We start from the raw sequence: 13,131 nt of genomic DNA on the forward strand, positions 1-13,131 counted from the left end.
TTTTCCACGGTGGAATCGCTTTGCGGTAAAAAACGCAGCATGCTCATTAATTTAGCGGAATCGCGGCGATCCCACACCCATGGGAATGCATTGTTCTGCTTACTTCCCGCATGTGGCTGTGCACACCATGCGAAAAGTAAGCAGAACATTTGGGGATGGTACCAACGGTCCGGAGGAGAGGAGACTGTCCTCCGGGCTCTGGGCACCATAACCCTGTAAAAAATAGAATTTAAAATAAAAAATATTGTTATTCTTACCTTCCGGCGTCCCGCGCAGCCTTCCCGCCTCTCTCCACGCTCCTGGTCCCAGTAATCCTTTGCGAGAATGACTATCTTTTACTACTGATGCTGCATAGGCACTATGTTTGACGAGTGTGACCAACCTGTCAATCAGTTCTCCAAGCGATGCTCCAGATCACTTGGAAAACGCTAGCATTCTGCAAGCTAATTACGCTTGCAAAACGCTAGTTTTTCCGAGGGAAAATCGCGGGAATTTAAAATGCGATTTTCCCGCGGAATGGAATCCGGAATTCTCGCGGTAATTTCCGCAAGAGTTCCGCTACATGTGAAAAAAATCGCATAGCACTCGGACCGCTGTGAATCTATGGGGCAGCTCCCATTATCCATTTTTTCTCGTCCATATTATTCACGCGAGTGAAATTGCAGCAGGCTGCAATTTGCACCGTATATCGGCCAAGACTCGTCAATGCAAGTCCATGGGTGCGAGAAAAACTTGCACACCACACGGATCAGTATGACTCGCGAGAAATATGCACCGGTATCCTTTGAAAAGCCAGCAATTCATGTGCGGTGTACAGTAAAATCACACTGACAGCTTACCATAGAATAGATAGAATAGAAATATATATATATATGTGTATATATATATATATAAATATATATATATATAGTATATATATATATATATATATATATATATATATAGTACAGACCAAAACTTTGGACACACCTCATTCAAAGAGTTTTCTTTATTTTCATGACTATGAAAATTTTAGATTCACTCTGAAGGCATCAAAACTATGAATTAACACATGTAGAATTATATAATTAACAAAGAAGTGTGAAATAACTGAAAATATATCTTATATTCTAGGTTCTTCAATGTAGCCACCTTTTGCTTTGATTACTGCTTTGCACACTCTTGGCATTCTCTTGATGAGCTTCAAGAGGTAGTCACCGGAAATTGTCTTCCAACAGTGTTGAAGGAGTTCCCAGAGATGCTTAGCACTTGGTGGCCCTTTTGCCTTCACTTTGCGGTCCAGCTCATCCCAAATCATCTCGATTGGGTTCAGGTCTGGTGATTGTCACTCTTCTTCTTGGTCAAATAGCCCTTACACAGTCTGGAGGTGTGTTTGGGGTCATTGTCCAGTTGAAAAATAAATGATGGTCCAACTAAACGCAAACCGGATGGAATAGCATGCCGCTGCAAGATGCTGTGGTAGCCATGTTGGTTCAGTATGCCTTCAATTTTAAATATATCCCCAACAGTGTCACCAGCAAAGCACCGCCACACCATCACACCTCCTCCTCCATGCTTCACGGTGGGAGCCAGGCATGTAGAGTCCATCCGTTCACCTTTTCTGCGTCGCACAAAGACACGGTGGTTGGAACCAAAGATCTCAAATTTGGACTCATCAGACCAAAGCACAGATTTCCACTGGTCTAATGTCCATTCCTTGTGTTCTTTAGCCCAAACAAGTCTCTTCTGCTTGTTGCCTGTGCTTAGCAGTGGTTTCCTAGCAGCTATTTTACCATGAAGGCCTGCTGCACAAAGTCTCCTCTTAACAGTTGTTGTAGAGATGTGTCTGCTACTAGAACTCTGTGTGGCATTGACCTGGACTCTAATCTGAGCTGCTGTTAACCTGCGATTTCTGAGGCTGGTGACTTGGATGAACTTATCCTCCGCAGCAGAGGTGACTCTTGGTCTTCCTTTCCTGGGGCGGTCCTCATGTGAGCCAGTTTCTTTGTTACGCTTGATAGTTTTTGCCACTGCATTTAGGGACACTTTCAAAGTTTTGCCAATTTTTCGGACTGACTTACCTTCATTTCTTAAAGTAATGATGGCCACATGTTTTTCTTTACTGAGCTGCTTTTTTCTTGCCATAATACAAATTCTAACAGTCTATTCAGTAGGACTATCAGCTGTGCATCCACCAGACTTCTGCACAACACAACTGATGGTCCCAACTCCAGTTATAAGGCAAGAAATCCCACTTATTAAACCTTACAGGGCACACCTGTGAAGTGAAAACCATTTCCGGTGACTACCTCTTGAAGCTCATCAAGAGAATGCCAAAAGTGTGCAAAGCAGTAATCAAAGCAAAAGGTGGCTACTTTGAAGAACCTAGAATATAAGACACATTTTCAGTTGTTTCACACTTTTTGGTTAATTATATAATTCCATATGTGATTCATAGTTTTGATGCCTTCAGAGTGAGTCTACAATTTTCATAGTCATGAAAATAAAGAAGGCTCTTTGAATGAGAAGGTGTGTCCAAACTTTTGGTCTGTACTGTATATATATATATATATATATATATATATATATGTCAGTGACACACATACTGTACATGTATATATCTTTATATTTCATAGAGACACACATACTGTACATGTATATATCTTTATATTTCATAGAGAGATAAATAACAGAATAGCTGATAATTCATTTGTCAGCTTCTGTAAAATCAATGCAGAGCCGACAGGATGGGGGACATGGTTTACAAACAGTAAACCCATGCAGAACAGTTAGATTTATATATGTCAGTGTCTAATACTGTTAGTAGTATGTGTGTGTAAAATTTGGGACCTGTATGTATTTACTAAAAGAATGCATTCACAGAAAAAACTGGCGTGGGCTCCCGTGCAATTTTATGCGCCAGAGAGGGAAAGCCAGTGACTGAGGGCAGGTATTAATAGCCTAGAGAGGAACCATGGTTATTGGCCTGCCCCCTGGCTAAAAAAATCTGCCCCCAGCCACCCCAGAAAAAGCGCATCTGTAATAAGTGCCAATTCCGGCACTTAGCCTCTCTCTTCCCACTGCCCTGTAGCAGTGGCATATGGGGTAATAAGGGGTTAATGTCACCTTTATATTGTAAGGTGACATTAAGCCTGGCTTAGTAATGGAGAGGTGTCAATAAGACACCTATCCATTACTAAGCCTTAAGTTTTGTAAAGGGTTAAATAAACACACATGCCGAATAAAGTATTTTAATGAAATGAAAAAACACACAGTTTTGCCATCTTTATTCTTATGCTAAATCCAAACGATGCCCTTCATCACCTGAAAAATTACAAAATAAAAAAACAACAATATGCCATAACTGTCCGTCGAAAAGTCCCATGCAGTAATCCATATCTGGGGGTTAAATAGTTTACAACCGGGAGCGGTGCTAATGCGACCGCCCCGGCTGTAAACCACTGAGGATTGAATGAGAAGCTACCGACAACAGCATTAGTGATGCCAGCGCAGCCTCCCAGCCTGACCTGAGGTGAACACTTGAGCATGAGAAAGTGACAGTTCATTTTCCCACGCTGCCGAGATCATAGCAGGTCAGGCTGGGAGGCTGCGCAGCATCAGTGACTAGCGGTGACGTCATTGATGCTGCGCAGAGTCACAGCCTGACCCCTGGTGAACTCGGCAGCATGGGAAAATGAACTGTAATTTTCCCACGCTCAAGAGTTCACCTCGGGTCAGGCTGGGAGGATGCGCTGATGCCACTGATGCTGCTGCTGCTGCCGGCAGCTTCTCAGTCATTCCTCAGTGGTCTACAGCTGGGGCGGTAGCATTATCACCACTCCCGGTTGTAAAACATTTAATCCCCAGATATACCAGGTATAGTATATTGTTGTTTTTTTATTTTGTATTTTTTTTACAGGAGATCAAGAGCATTGTGTTCTTTCATTTCATAAAAATACTTTACTACAGATGCACCTTTTCTGGGGTGGCTGGGACAGATTTTTCTAGCTGGGGGGGAAATAACCATGGTCCCTCTCTAGGCTATTAATATCTGCCCTCAGTCACTGGGTTTCCCTCTCTGGCGCAGAAAATTGCGTGGGAGCTCACACCAGTTTTTTTCTGTGAATACATTAAAGTATTTTAGTAAATACATATAGGTCCCAAATTCTACACACACATACTACTAACAGTATTAGACACTGACATATAAATCTAACTGTTCTGCATGGGTTTACTATATGCAAACCATGTCTCCTATCCTGTTGGGTTCTGCAGTGATTTTACAGAAGTCGACAAATGAATTAACGGCTATTCTGCTATCTTTCTATGAAATATAAAGACATATACAGTATGTGTCTCACTGACATAGATATATACACATATATATATATATATATATATATATATATATACATTGTATATACTGTATGTTTGGACGTATATTTGAGGCCATGGATAAGTTAAATGTCCATTTTGCAAGGTTGCCATAAAATCACGGCATACGGATGCCATTCGGATGTCACACGGATACTTAGATGCGAGGAAATCACATCCTCGCATTGCAAACGGAGTACATACAGATCACTGTTCACAAAACATTGATGCGATTCTCGTCCGTCAAAATCGGACTGATTTTTTTATACGTTAAGTGAGACTCCAGCCTAATACTTCTCCTACGTACAAGAATACAGTTACTATAATATTGCTCCTATGTACAAGAATATAATATAACTACCGTACTTTAATTCTGCTCTCTATGTACAAGAATATAACTACTATAATACTGCTCCTATGTACAAGAATATAACTACTATAATACTGCTCCTATGTACAATAATATAGCTACTATAATACTGCTTCTATGTACAAGAAAATAACTACTATAATACTGCCCCTATGTACAAGAATATAACTACTATAATACTGCTCCTATGTACAAGAATATAACTACTATAATACTGCTCCTATGTACAAGAATATAGCTACTATAATACTGCTCCTATGTACAGGAATATAACTACTATAATACTGTCCCTATGTACAAGAATATAACTACTATAATACTGCCCCTATGTACAAGAATATAACTACTATAATACTGTCCCCTATGTACAAGCATATAACTACTATAATAATGTGCCCTATGTACAGGACTTCAAGACTTTAACTACTATAATACTGCTCCTATGTACAAGAATATAACTACTATAATACTGCTTTCTATGAAGCCGAAAAGGTAATTTGCACAGGTAGATGAGTTCTCTGTTCTGTATAATTATGAGTCACTTTTGTAGCTGAAGGGAAATTGTTGGGTTAAATTGACCTGAATATAAAGTAGGTGACACTGTCCTGTTATATATAATGTTTCTATGGCAGCTAAATTATTATGCCAGGTGCCATGGTAACTTCCCCACAGAGCTGCCTTGCGCCCCTAGCTGGAGATGGACTGATGATACTATAATACTGCAAGTGTTGTTCTATATCTCGAGCTCTCAGATTCAAGACATAGATGGATGAAGGCCAAAATATCTTCATGTTCTAAAACTATGGTGGATCTATTAAATAGATCCCACAAAATCCCACAAGCCATGGATACAGTAGATATTAGGATAATTATCATCCGGCTTGTGTTATCTCCTCGAACCATATTTCAGTTTGCACCAAGTGATCTGAGGTGGAACTATGCCCGGTTTAAGTTTTTGTGAAGTTGGCATGATATGTGGTTGACACAATCAATAATCATGGGTGTCTTTGAAGAAGATCCTTGTCCTAACATCTTGAGAGTACCAGCCTAGCAGTAACTTACCTCTTGTGCTGGTGCAGGAAGTCTACAATCTCCTTTTCACTGTTGGGTTTGTTGGGAATTGTTACAGGCTCATCATGGAAAGGTTCATAGTAGTCAATCTCGTTGAGCTTCAGAGTCAACTTCTTGGCAACCTGGATTCATAAACAGATAATTAATTGGTATAAAATACAATTCAAACCTTATGAGTACCATCCCTGAAGAAACAAGTTTCCAAAAGCAACTTCTTGTCCCCAGTATCCCAAAATAGGTGATTCGAGGATTGGAATCCACAGTCGTTTTTCGGATGCACAAGCATGACTCATTGTCGGTGATGATAATATAAGAACTCTGATAATTCTAATGATTGGTGGAAGGAAGCATTGAGGAGTTGAACTTCTACCATCACTCTTGGACTACTCATAATTGTTGAAATGTGGACACCCCTTGAAGTTGGACTTTAATCCAAGAACTATTTTTCTTATTATGGACACAATAAAATGATCATAACCAGTATGGATTCCAATGTATCATCATTAATGACCACAACATGCCCTTTAAGATTAGAGAAACCACATTAGTTATTTTTCTTTAAATGCCCATCAAATGTGGCCAAATGTAGACTGTACCATCTAGCCACTTTATAATTTATAATATTCCGAGACTATTGTGCCCATTTTTTCAATTTCTCGGTGGGTTGCTGTCCTCCGCCCCTGATGTGTAGCCCACAGATGAGACGTCTTATCCAATACCTCATATGTAGTTTGCGCCTACAGCAGAAATTGATTGGGATACAGTAGAGCAATTAAGTCTTGTTATTGCACATGTGTTTCGGATATTAGTTGTAACTCGTGAAGGCAGACGGTAATTTTATTGCCTAAGTAAAGGGCCTCAGAACAGATCCCAGTCCTGTCAAATTTTTAACCCCTTCTGTTCCCAAACTTGACCCTGTTTGGAGATGTTCTACGACGTTAAGTGAGCAAACGGTGAAGAATCATTCAGGTTATACCAACCATCTAGAGATAAGGGTTTTTTTTCGATGGCTTATTGATGGGGAGAGGCTTTAGCATGTCATGGGAGAGTGTCCTACCACATCCTTAAGGCTGAATTACAGTGAAACCCATCAGCACTCAGATGGGTCACGATCTACAATGAAAGTTGTTGATCTGTGAAGGTGAACATACATCAATCACTCGCTGATCACCTGGTGTCAAAACCTGGATACTTCCAAGGGGCAGAGGTAACAGTTGCAACCGAACCAACGGGCCCCTTCACTAAACAGGAAGACACCATTTTAAACTGAACATATTTTTTGGTGGGTACAGGATTATCTAGATACCCTTTTTGAGTTGACTTGACCACCTTTTCCTTTTAATACTGACTGGGTGACAATGAACCCGGTTGATATTTTCTTTGAGGAACATAACGGGAGCAGGATTACTTGAGAGTTTATTTATGCTCTTCAATACTGTAACTTTTATTTAAGTAGTTTGCTTGATCTAGTAGAATTTTTGTGTTCTGTCCCTTTAAAAATGTTAAAATTACGGTAACGCAATACTAATGATTAATAACTAATGACTATGACTATTCCCTACCTTTATCAGCCAATGCTTCCTCCATATGTGACAACTCCAAGTCAGTGACTAACTACCCTTCCCCTGAATACACAATATATAGCCAAAGTAGAAGTCATGGCTTTTAATTGCAAAGTAGTGAATTGTATGAAAATACCAATTTCTTGGTCTGGTCACAGGCTTATTTCTTGCGCTTCTGCCACATCGAAAAGATTTGTATTCTAGCGCTAGGGTAATATAGCAGCACCTGTGTGTGTAGCTAACAGGCGATATTAACCTCTTCCTATCTTGTAATGGGTCATCGGAACTAGTAAGGAGGCAACATAAGTGGTAGTCAATGGTGTTGCCTTTATTCAAGAAAGGGTTATGGCAACTGTAAAACCTTTTTTGGGTGGGAGATTTCTAGAACTCAGAATCCCAGACGTGGTACTTCTCAGAGAGTACAATTGATTTTATATTCGATTGAGCACCAATTCATTGGTACTAGGATATGAGGTAGGAGTATGCATGACCAAAATTCGCCAGTGTGGCAAAATTTTCCCAAGAAATTCAGTTTGTCGCAAATCAAAAATACTCAATAACCTTCAGTTTTCCTGAAGAAACCATTAAGGTGTAATTCAATTTTAGCAGCACAATAATTGGGCTGATCACTCAAGCAGACACAGCTATGTATCCCTCCATGGCCCGTCCTCACAGGCGCAGTGAGACTTCTATTTTTCTCTCCTTATCCATTAAATCTATATTATTGTCTTCTCCTCACACACTAATCCTCTTCGTTTCTTTTCTGTCACACATACAGTTTCTTCAGTATTTTATGGCTTTGTCTACTCGCTATCCAGTTTCAGCACAAAGTGGCTGCTGCATGCCCTGCTTCAGCTTTTATACAGACTACGACAGTCCCTCTTGATAGGTTGTGCTATACTATTTGATGTGATAGCTGCAAGGCATCATGGGAAATCCACCAGAGGTCATGTGTTCCTTTTCTGGCCAATGCAATCCTCTGCAGTGTATAAATGTGTTTAGGCTATTCATGCAAGGCCAATTGCAAATTGTTCAGAAAATTGCTAATGATTCGACACATTCAATTTGCTCATCACTAGTTTTGCGCCTACTATTGAGTCTTTCCATGTAGTTAATGGGAACTCATGCTCCTTTACAGATATTTTCTTTCAATATGTCTCATTCTTAAGATGGAAGAACCCTTTAAATGTATTAATTCTATAGAGCGGATGTGATGAAGTTTAAAGAAATTGGTTTCGACATCAGTCAGGTTAACTCTTACCTTGCTGTCAAAAGTAGCGAAGAATGGTATGTAGGGGTGAAATTCTTCTGCGGCGTCCTCATAGGCCTTGTAATCTGCAAAAGGAAAACATATTCTGTAACCTATTAATTGGATTAATTGTGAAGGAAGTAATTATAAAAGATCGATCATCGCCTGATAAAAACGACCTTTAGCTCAATTGGCACAAACAATTGGAATAAGAACAGGACGGTGAACTGTACACATAGTTGTCAACTCTCCCAAATTTCCCAGGACTCTTTAGTCAAAAGGGTGTAGAATTATGTAAACCCCACCAAAAAAAAACATTTCTGGTCAGATCAGGACATTAACAAGAAGTGTGGAGCATGCCAGAGAAGGACTTGGCAAGGTTGGAAGCAGGGATAAATCATGAGAATTGTTGGCAACTTATTGAACCTTAGACATGACTTATCATTACCAAAGAATTGTCAAATCAGATACATTTTCTTTAGGCTTCTCCATTTTTGGCAAACCGTTTCTCGGAAAATTATAATCCAGTCTGCTGGCAGCATACTATAGATCAGGAAGAACTGAGGAGATTAATATGTATTTTTGTTGAAAAAACCCCCAACAGAATATTCTGGAACTCCTTTATTGAAACTTCTGCTCATTTTGGGTGTCCACTGGGTGGTTTTTCTCAATGAGTTTGCTTTGAGTCACAACTGAGTCACAAGTAGGACTGCCTACTGGACTTAGCTCTGAACTTAGTAGGTTTACAGAAAATGTGTATATATACTGTATATGCTGTGTATATATATATATATATATATACACTGCTCATAAAAACAGCACTTAAACTACACAATGTAACTCCAAGTCAATCACACTTCTGTGAAATCAACCTGTCCAGTTATGAAGCAACACTGATTATGAATCAATTTCTCCTGTTGTTTTGCAACTGGAACAGACAACAGATAGAAATGACAGGCAATTTGTAAGACAACCCCTATAAAGGAGTGGTTCTGCAGGGGGTGACCACAGACCATTTCTCTGTTCTCATCCTTTTTGGCTGTTGTTTTGGTCACTTTTACATTTTGCCATTTCTACCCCTAGAGTTACAGTAGCATGAGGCGGTTTCTACAATCCACAGAAGTTGCTCATGTAGTGCAGCTCATCCAGGATGGCACATCAATGTGAGCTGTGGTAAGAAGGGTAACTGTGACTATCAGCACAGTGTCCAAATCATGGAGCAGATACCAGGAGATCTGCCAGTACACCAGGAGACTTGGAGGGGGCCGTCGGAGCGCAACTACCCAGCAGCAGGACCGCTACTTACTCCTTTGTGGAACAGAAGGAGCAGTGCCAGAGCCCTGAAAAATGACCTCCAGCAAGTTACAAACATCCATGTCACTGAAAAGAAAGCGGCGAGCACCACCGATAGCTCATGAGAGCTGACAATTTCAGCTGAGAGGAAATACATCAGGCTAGTTTCACACTAGCGTTTCTGCCATCTGCGCACGGCTGCCGATAAGCCCCGCCCCCTGCCGCGCCCCCTCCTGACATCACCGCCTATTATCGCACATGGCCGCATGCGATCTGCGCACCCTATCTTTAATATAAGGTGTGCAGACCGTGCGCTGGCCATGCGCTAGTAGGATTTATGAGTGCGCTGCGCACTTTTGTAGGTACGCCGGTTGCAGCATGTTGCATTTTGGCGCGCTCAAAAATCCTACTAGCGCACGGTCTGCGCACCCTATATTAAAGATAGGGTGCGCAGATCGCATGCGGCCATGTGCGATAATAGGCGGTGATTTCAGGAGGGGGCGCGGCAGGGCTTATCAGCGGCCGTGCGCAGATGGCAGAAGCGCTAGTGTGAAACTAGCCTCAGGCATAAAAACCCAAATTCTTTGCGTGCACACAAAAAACAGTAGAAAAATCCAAATAGAACAAAAGAGGTGGCACTCACCAGAATATAATCCAAACTTTATTGGTCAAGTTTTTTTAACCCCTTCACCGCCAAGGGTGGTTTGCACGTTCATGACCGGGCCAATTTTTACAATTCTGACCACTGTCCTTTTATGAGGTAATAACTCTGGAAGGCTTCCATGGATCCTGGTGATTCTGACACTATTTTCTCGTGACATATTGTACTTCATGTTAGTGGTAAAATTTCATTCATATAACTTGTGTTTATTTGTGAAAAAAATGGAAATTTGGCAAAAATTTTGAAAATTTCGCAATTTTCCAACTTTGGATTTTTGTGCCCTTAAATCACAGAGATACGGCACACAAAAAAATTAATAAGTAACATTTCCCACATGTTTATTTTACATCAGCACAATTTTGGAACCAAAATTTTTTTTTTGTTAGGAAGTTATAAGGGTTAAAAGTTGACCAGCGATTTCTCATTTTGACAACACCATTTTATTTTTACGGACCACTCACATTTGAAGCCACTTTGAGGGGTCTATATGATAGAAAATACCCAAAAGTGACACCATTCTGAATACTGTACCTCTCAAGGTGCTCAAAACCACATTCAAGAAGTTTATTAACCCTTCAGGTGCTTCACAGGAATTTTTTGAATATTAAAAAAAAATGAACATTTAACTTTTTTTCACAAAAAAAATATTTCAGGTTCAATTTTTTTCATTTTACCAAGGGTAAAAGGAGAAATTGGACTGGAAAAGTTATTGTGCAATTTGTCCTGAGTACGCTGATACCTGATACGTGGGGGGGAACCACTGTTTCGGCGCATGGCAGAGCTCAGAAGGGAAAGAGCGCCGTTTGACTTTTTCAATGCAAAATTGGCTGGAATTCTGATCGGATGCCATGTCACGTTTGGAGAGCCCCTGATGTACCTAAACAGTGGAAAACCCCCACAAGTGACCCCATTTTGGAAACTAGACCTCCCAAAGATATGTGGTGAGAACTTTGAACCCACAAGGGCTTCACAGAAGTTTATAACGTACAGCGGCACGATTAAAAAATCATATTTTTTCCACAAAAATGATCTTTTCACCCCCAATTTTTATTTTCCCAAGGGTAACAGGACCCTAAAAGCTATTGTGCAATTTGTCCTGAGTACGCTGATACCCCATATGTGGGTGTAAACGACTATTTGGGCGCATGGCAGAGCTCAGAAGGGAAGAAGCGCCATTTGACTATATTGGCTGGAATTGAGATCAGACACCATGTCACGTTTGGAAAGCCCCTGATGTACCAAAACAGTGGAAATCCCCCACAAATGACACCATTTTGGAAACTAGACCCCCCAAGGAACTTATCTAGATGTTTGGTGAGAACTTTGAACCCCCAAGGGCTTCACAGAAGTTTATAACGTACAGCCATACAATTATAAAATCATATTTTTTCCATAAAAATGATCTTTTTACCCTCAATTCTTACTTTCCCAAGGGTAACAGGACCCTAAAAGTTATTGTGCAATTTGTCCTGAGTACGCTGATACCCCATATGTGGGGGTAAACCACTATTTGGGTGCATGGCAGAGCTTGGAAGGGAAGCAGCGCCATTTGACTTTTTTGGCTGGAATTTGAGATCGGACACCATGTCGCGTTTGGAAAGCCCCGGATGTACCTAAACAGTGGAATCCCCCCACAAGTGACCCCATTTTGGAAACTAGACCCCCTAAGGAACTTATCTAGATGTGTGATGAGCACTTTGAACTCCCCCAGTGTTTCACAGAAGTTTATAACGCCCGGGCGTGAAAATAAAAAAATCGTATTTTTTCCACAAACATGGTCATTTAGTCCCCATTTTTTTATTTTCCCAAGAGTACCAGGAGAAAATGGACCCCAAAAGTTGTTGTCCAATTTGTCCTGAGTACACTGATACCCCATATGTGGGAGAAAACTACTGTATGGACACACGTCAGGACTCGGAAGGGAAGTAGGGACGTTTTGCAATGCAGACTTTGATGGAATGGTCTGCGGGTGTCATGTTGCCTTTGGAGAGCCCCTGATGTACCTAAACAGAGGAAACCCCCCACAAATGACACCATTTTGGAAACTAGACCCCCCAAGGAACTTATCTAGATGTGTGGTGAGCACTTTGAACCCCCAAGGGCTTCACAGAAGTTTATAACGCCCATGCGTGAAAATAAAAAAATTGTATTTTTTTCCCACAAAAATGATATTTTTGCCCCCAATTTTTATTTTCCTAAGGGCAACAGGAAAAATAGCACCCCAAAAGTTGTTTTGCAACTGAGTAGGCTGATACCCCATATGTGGGGGTAAAACACTGTTTGGGCGCATGGCAGAGCTTGGAAGGGAAGGAGCACCATTTGACTTTTCCAACGCAGAATTGGCTGGAATTGACGCCATATTGCGTTTGGAGAGCACCTGATGTGCCCAAACAGTAGAAACCCCCCAATTCTAACTCCAACCCTAACCCCAACACACCCCTAACCCTAATCTCAGCCCTAACCCTAGCCCTCGCCCTAACCCTAGCCCTAACCCTAGCCCTAGCCCTAACCCTAATGGGAAAATGGAAATAAATACATTTTTTTAATTTTATTATTTTTCCCTAACTAAGGG

At 40.9% G+C, this 13,131-nt stretch overlaps 1 protein-coding gene across 1 annotated transcript in view; it reads right to left on the reverse strand.

The window, feature by feature from the left end:
• Positions 1-13,131, reverse strand: part of CASQ1 (calsequestrin 1) — a 90,889-nt gene that overhangs the window by 12,141 nt on the left and 65,617 nt on the right. The window contains exons 5-6 of the mRNA XM_073567020.1: positions 8,618-8,691; positions 5,786-5,916 (exon numbers count right to left, since the gene is read on the reverse strand). Coding sequence (XP_073423121.1) covers positions 5,786-5,916; positions 8,618-8,691 — 205 coding nt within the window. The remainder of the gene's footprint in view (positions 1-5,785; positions 5,917-8,617; positions 8,692-13,131) is intronic.

This window comes from Dendrobates tinctorius, unplaced genomic scaffold, assembly GCF_039654945.1.
Source record: "Dendrobates tinctorius isolate UK_male_01 unplaced genomic scaffold, ASM3965494v1 ptg000019l, whole genome shotgun sequence".
Lineage (NCBI taxonomy): Eukaryota > Metazoa > Chordata > Amphibia > Anura > Dendrobatidae > Dendrobates > Dendrobates tinctorius.